The 7,499-nt window shown below is 31.8% G+C and overlaps 1 protein-coding gene across 1 annotated transcript in view; it reads right to left on the reverse strand.

The window, feature by feature from the left end:
- Sesn (Sestrin) overlaps window positions 1-7,499 on the reverse strand; it is a 134,810-nt gene that overhangs the window by 13,589 nt on the left and 113,722 nt on the right. The window contains exons 2-8 of the mRNA XM_068352114.1: window positions 5,122-5,424; window positions 3,906-4,124; window positions 3,172-3,354; window positions 2,715-2,853; window positions 2,443-2,563; window positions 1,577-1,715; window positions 258-464 (exon numbers count right to left, since the gene is read on the reverse strand). Of these exons, the coding sequence (XP_068208215.1) occupies window positions 258-464; window positions 1,577-1,715; window positions 2,443-2,563; window positions 2,715-2,853; window positions 3,172-3,354; window positions 3,906-4,124; window positions 5,122-5,424 (1,311 nt within the window). The remainder of the gene's footprint in view (window positions 1-257; window positions 465-1,576; window positions 1,716-2,442; window positions 2,564-2,714; window positions 2,854-3,171; window positions 3,355-3,905; window positions 4,125-5,121; window positions 5,425-7,499) is intronic.

Here is a 7,499-nt window from a genome sequence, read left to right on the forward strand (position 1 = left end):
TTTTGAGAAATTTTACTGAACTCGCTTCAGCACAAAATCAATTAACACTAAGAATTAAAAATATTATTTAATAGCAGAACAAATTACCTTTCCATTGATATAGTTTTAATTTTTGTTCAAATCTCATACACGTAAACAATAAAATAGAAAATAACTGTATGAAATGAAAAGGAGCTAAAAATCTCTGGATGTAGAAACACATCTTATAGCATTCAATGCGTTAATATTTCTAAAAACTTCAGAAAGGATAAGAATACCTGAACATGATTCCAAAGTGCCTTTGCAAGGAGAGGGCCACATAGGGTGTTGTTGAGTGAATCAACATTACCAGACTGCTGAGGCTGATCCTTGGAAGGTGGAATTAAAATGTTAAGTGCTGCTGCGAATCGGTCATCGAAGAATGCTCCAACATCACCAAGTAGCCTTGAGCACATGGCATAGCCGTGATCTTGCCAATTATATTCCTGTTTAATGGAAATTTGTAGTCGTTATAAGAAAAAACTAACATTGCATAGCATATATTTTCAATCCAGGTTTAAGAGTTCCCAGATCTCCAGTAGCTTCAAAGCTTGAACATGGCAATATTACAGATTTAATACAAGAGTGATACCAAAGTACGGCATAAAAAAATATTTAAACATGTGGTATGCAACAATTAAGTTACATTTATATCTGCAGTAGTGAAACCTAAGAATCAGTAGAAAATAAGCACACACAAAATTAAAGGTCCTTTGAGCTATATCAGAGTTTATACATCAGAAATTACAAGTTTTAATAGAAAACCCAGTACAAGTCACTATTCAAAGTTCCATAACATAATATAGGCTTTAACCATAATAATTATGAATATCTGAAGCAAGTAGGTTTTCAAATCAGATGTTAGTATCAATAAAAGAAGTATTGTATGTAGAAGGATGCAAAATTCAACTTCAGAGTTTTAATTCAGAGGCATGCAAATACATTTCTTTACAAACATTTCAAACACTAATAAAAAGAACTAGCAGCAGTAAGTGTTCTAACATGCAGAATTTTTAGTTGTAATATCTTATACAGGCACTACTTTCTTTTCTTGTCCTCTTCTTTTCTCAAATCTGTATATGTAAAATTATAAAATGTACTATGAAACATTGGTGCTAACAATTTTATGCAAGTTGAGGTTTGATATTTTAGTCTTTCATGCAGAGATAGCACTCTACTGTATATGTGAGTGATCCTCATAATTATTCAAAGTACAGTATAGTGAGTGCTCTACCCATCCTCTAATTAAGGGATCCATAAATATTATACAGATAATGAAAATGCATCATAATTAAGTATCAAATAGGTCACACAAGAAACAATACTGTGCATAAAAAAAAAAAAAAAAAAAAAAAAAAGGCATATACCATCTGTAAATAATTACAAGGTTGATCCAATCTTTTCCACAATTTATCTGACATGCAATAATAAGGAGAACACTGAAAAGCAAAACACTAATAGACCTAAGAACTTTGAAGAAAAGTTACTAAAGTTTCAGTTGAATAGCCTGTACAGCATTCCTGGTTTTAAATGTATTACGATTAGCACAAAAACAAACCTGAACAAAAAATGATGGAATTCTGGCATCATCTTCACATATGGCATCAACATAGGAGTATGATGGATTAATAGTAAGGTGTTTGTAAGACTTTGCCGTTTGCTCACTTGTGCTAACTGCTGTTGGTTTTGACTTAGACCTGGAATAATAGTAATCAAAATTTATATTCATTATATTCATCGTCTCAATAAAATCTTTCACTTTCTTTCGTGAAAGTATAAATTGACATTGCTATCATATGTAACCATTACAATATCTACTAACTTTAGAGATACAACTCAGTATTCATATATATATAATATATATACACAGTAAATAGTATATATTATATATATATATATATATATATATATATATATATATATATATATATATATATATATATATGTATATGTATATATATATATATATATATATATATATATATATATATATATATATATTAAATTTGGCTAATCCTTCCAGCACTTGACAATTGGAAACACCCTTTTGCTTTCCTAAATAAACTGTCACTCTCCACTGTATTCCTCATTTTTACTTTACATCCTGACGAGGGCCAATAAACATTGGCTGATATATAGTGATTTATTTATATTTCCTGTGTTTCCTTTATGGGCCTTTTTGAAAAAACATGTTAAACTGTTCAATTACAGTTATAACTAAGACATATATATATATATATATATTATATATATATATATTATATATATATATATTATATATATATATATATATATATATATGTATATATATTATATATATATATATATATATATGTATATATATTATATATATATATATATATATATATATATATATATATATCACAAAATACAGTACCATACTATACATATGTGAAACCTTACCCTGTATCGACATTAGAAAACTTGTTATTTTGGAAATTTGAGTCAAGACACTTTGATCTTGTTTGAATATTCATTTGAGAAACTTTACTGCTACTGCCTCCTGATTTCGCATTAGCTTGTCCTGAAATTGTAAATGGAAGTTTCAACATTTTAATGCAATGGCAATGTTAATAAAATTCTATACAATGTACAGTAATTTTTTTCTGATAAAATAAAAAAGCTAAAAGATTTCATATATCATATACGTCACCAATAATCTCAGTATAATGTACCAGCATCTTTTTTGGAAGAAGGAAGAATGGAGAGTCTGCAGCCATGGAGGAATGTGGCAAGAGTATGGAAGTGTGTCATGATGCACAATGCCTGACTTAATTCGCCTAGAGACCAACTATTATCCCCTTTTGTTAATTGCTGAAAAAAATTAAGTTAAGAGGATCATTGAGTCTCATCTAAATGTTAGATTAAATTATTCAGTACTTGAAATCAAGTACAGTATCAATTCTGAAAATTATCCATGTACAGTATATCAAATCTAAATTTGAATAATGTACCTAGAACTTTATTAAACTAAATCAACAAAAAAAAGAAACTTCAATAATAACCAGCTTCATATTTCGAGATAATTTATGATAATGCCGAGTTAAGTGTTACAACTAACTACAGTATTTTACATACAATTTAGTTGATGAATAACTACTTATAGATGAGAAAAAAAACTATGTAGCATACCTCTATATGCTGCGGTGATAGCAACCAAGGGCGATGTGCTAAAATATTATTGATGGCAGTAAGGGCATACAATTTGGGAGGGGCCTGATGAAGGTCAACAGTCCATCGCATGTCTCCCCCGGCATTTCTGAAATCTGCTAAGAGTGCCTGCATCAGCCAGCTAACCTCATGACGACACACAGCCTGAAGCATTAAAAATTATGAATATGAGAAAAGTCACAATGATCAAGAACTTTTTAAATCTACCAAGACTGCCAACCCCTTAATTCTACAAGGGAAAGCAACTAATAAATATTTCCAGATTTGTGAAGTATGCAATTATTGAAGCATAAACATACAACAGCATAAGAAAGAGAATATTGAAATTAAAAGCACCAAATTTGAAAATCGAGCTTGCATAAAAACCAAATGATTTAAATAACTTAACAATAGTAATGCCAACTACATCAGAAAAAATATCAGTAACCATTCTAATTAGGAAATTAAGAAACATATACGACAATCAAAAAAGTATATGCATATATAGTATAAATTCAGACAACTGCAAATGCATACAGTAATCATAAGAACATTGAAATAGTTTTAAAATTATAGTATAATGCAGAGGATGACCGCATAGCAAATACCAATAGTAACTGGAAAATGTGTAGAGCATCAAAATGAAAGTTCAAAAATAATGTCAGTACACAGGATTATAACAAATTTGAAAATAAAGCATATAATGTGTAGAGTACCAAAGCAGCTATGTAGAGCCTCCAGGTGTGGGGCAGAGGTCCGTCAGCATGTAAGAGATGAGCGTGACTCCTGTACCAAGCATCCCTATATTCTGTCATTCCTCCAAGGGCCATGGCCACCCTCTCTGCCCACCAACCACTCTCCTCCTCCTCAAGACAGTCCTCCTCTACTCTTTCTTTGGGCTTCTTGTCTGGACTGCCTTCATCGTCAAGTTTAAACTATTATGGAAAATAAAGAAAATTAATCAGAACCACTGAAAATAATTTGAAGAAATAAAATACTAACAAAATGAATACTGTACAGTGTACAGTACCCTTCTTCCTTTATATTCTATTTTATAGTATTGTTCAATCTGGGCTAGATAAGGACATTAGGGAGCTGATGTCATCAGATTTTGCTCCTCATAAAGGGATTACAGAATTGTAATGCTTTGGGATATCTTGTAGATAGCATCTCATCTCTATGTTGCAAATTCTAATATTTTTCCCTCAAATTTATCTCACTAGAATTTATACAGTAGATGTTTGTTTTCCAAGTTACCAATATAAAGAAAAAATGCTTCTATCAAAATTAATCTAAAAATCTTAATACAGCAAAGTATAATTTCCCATAACCGTACTTCATTTCTGATATGCATACTGTACAGTACATGTTTTCATTAAAGTATTTTGAGTGTCTAAATACATGTGTATATAAACATTAACGGACTCATCTGTAGGCTATATGGAATCTTAAGCACATTATTATTTCCTACAAGCCTCCACATTCATGGCCATTGCTGAATAATTACCACCTTGATACACATTGCAGTTAATACAGTATCCTAACAATCAAATTTCATTTGTTTGTGTTGAAAGGAGTTAACTCAGTATTATAAGTTATCAATATTACACTTCTTTATGTTACTTCCCTGAAATCATAGCATGTGTAGCATCTTATGTATTACAGTATATTATTCAGGAAACCATACCTTCTATATCTGCATACAGTATACCATATCAAACTACACAAAATAGCAAATTTAGAAGTAATTTGTATTTTTCCTAAAAATACAAACCTGTAGTTCTTTATATAAGAGTAATGATGTCAGCTTTTGTTGATATCATTACTCCTATGTAAAAAACATAGGATTTGTATTTATTGCAGGAACACACATCCGTACATAGTGGTACCTATATGCCTTACTATGCATTACATATAATTCCACGCATTTACCTGCAACTTCCTCTGCTTAGGCTTAGACTGATTCTGCTCGGATGTTTGCGGCCTGAGTTGAGACGGATGGAGATTCTGAGCGGGTTGGCCTACAACGACCTGCGTTGTCACTACCTGTGTGTTTGGGGTAGACGTGGCTGCTGAAGAGGTGACATTGGATGCAGCGGCCGTGGCGGCAACGGTAGCGGTAGAGGTGGTGGCAGTGGCAGTTATGGCAGTAGCAACAGCAGAAGCTATGGCCGAGTCGGCGGTGGTAGGGTTGTTGTTAGGAGGCTTGCTCACACGTGTTTCTAGAGCCGCAACCTGCAATGCAAGATAAAAACACTTTCAACTCTAATTCAAAATTAATCTGATGTATAAGAAAATACAGTATCCAAAGAAAATATGAATATCCTTAAGATTGTTGAAAATTACCCAAATATTATTCAGTACAGTATAATAGTTTATAGTCATAACTCAGATAAGGTTCATAAGGAAATTACAGTACTTTTATAAGGACAGTGTAAGACACAATGAAAATGTCAAAACTGCAAACAAAAAATGTACTAAATGATAACCAAGTGATAAGGTAGCTGTCAAACAACACACACATACAGTACACATATATAATGAACATTGGACAAATTTTAATCAAAACACATCTCCTCGTGACCTAAGTAATTATGGAACCAGTTCATATAATTTCTGTAAAACAATCAGCAAGACATAAGTCTGTCTACAAACCTATTCATCATGATGACAGTTCAAAGAAAGAAGTTCCCCTATAAATTGTATGTATCAATGACCTCAGTTGTGTTACATCAGTTATAGAGTATTGAAACATACAATTCAGATAATTAAACTGGCCAATTGCCTCAAGTTATTTCCTACCAGTTTAAACCAATCAATCAATATGCAATCAACGAGAAGCATGTGGTATAACCAATAAATCAGTAATCAATTAGAACCTCTAGCAAGAGAGGACAGTGATACCTACATAACGGATTTTGAGCAAAGCGAAAAATCAATTTTTGGGTGATATGGCCATGTCGTCCTGATGGAAGGTTCCTTTAGGCAGCTTTTTAAGGGATATTCCTTTTGTAGTAGCCAAATATCCCTTAGAAAGCTGCCTAAAGGAACCTCCCATCAGGACGACATGGCTGAGCCCAAAAAAGCCATTAGTGTCTATTCTTTTTATTTTGGAAATGGCTTAAAAGTAAATGTTATTAAACAAAGTTGTGGAATGTTCTTCCTATTCAGGTAGTTGCATCAGTAGAACTTCAAATGTTCAGACTTGCAGCAAGGATGTTTTAATGCTAAACAGGCTGACATAAGTCTTTTTATAGTTTATTTATGAAATATGTTTTAATGTTTTTAAATATTTTATTCTAATTATTCATTACTTCCTATATCATTTATCTATTTCTATATTTCCTATCCTCACTGGGCTATTTTTTCCTGTTGGAGCCCTTGGGCTTATAGCACTTTGCTTTTCCAACTAAGGTTGTAGCTTAGCTAGTAGTAATAACAACAATAACAATAATAATAACAATAATAATAATAATAATAATAACAATATTAATAATAATAGCAATGAGCAGTGGGCATACCCTTATAAACTTTAAACCAATGGTCCTTTCATTTTCTTTGTAATGGTAAGGCTGGGGGGGGGGGCACTTTGGAAATTGCGATACTTATTTAAATCATTATAAAATATACATATAGTATAGCCTACATATATATATTAATGTGTACATACAAATACATAGTGTGGGAATACCTTAACGTGGTATAAGGGTTTGTGTATCGTCATGATCAGCAAAGCTGTACTAGTAAAGGCCACCCATACTAGGTTGATTTGCTGTGAACAATCAGATAAGAATCTCCCACCATCACTAATCTGCACTGGCCAGTGTGGTGATGAAATCCACACGTAAATTGACATCCCCGAGTCCATTTTGTCCTGCAGTGGACTAGAAATGGTTGCATTTGTTGTTGTTGTTGTAAGTGTATGTATGTATGTGGGTGAATAAATAAATATATATATATATATATATATATATAATATAAAATATAATATATATGATATATATATATATAAAATTATATAAAATTATATAAAATATATATTTATATATATATATATATATATATATATATATATTATTATTATTATTATTATTATTACTATCCAAGATAGTATATATATATATATATATAATGAGAGAGAGAGAGAGAGAGAGAGAGAGAGAGAGAGAGAGAGAGAGAGAGAGAGAGAGAGAGAGAGAGAGCAGGCCTGACACGCAATTTCAAGGACACCTTAAAAAAAAGGTCACGGGAGGCAAATGAACAGTTGAAACTCTTCAGCGGCGAATGTCACAGCGGAAAGAAAACCCGTC

This window comes from Palaemon carinicauda, chromosome 28 (genome assembly GCF_036898095.1).
Source record: "Palaemon carinicauda isolate YSFRI2023 chromosome 28, ASM3689809v2, whole genome shotgun sequence".
NCBI lineage: Eukaryota > Metazoa > Arthropoda > Malacostraca > Decapoda > Palaemonidae > Palaemon > Palaemon carinicauda.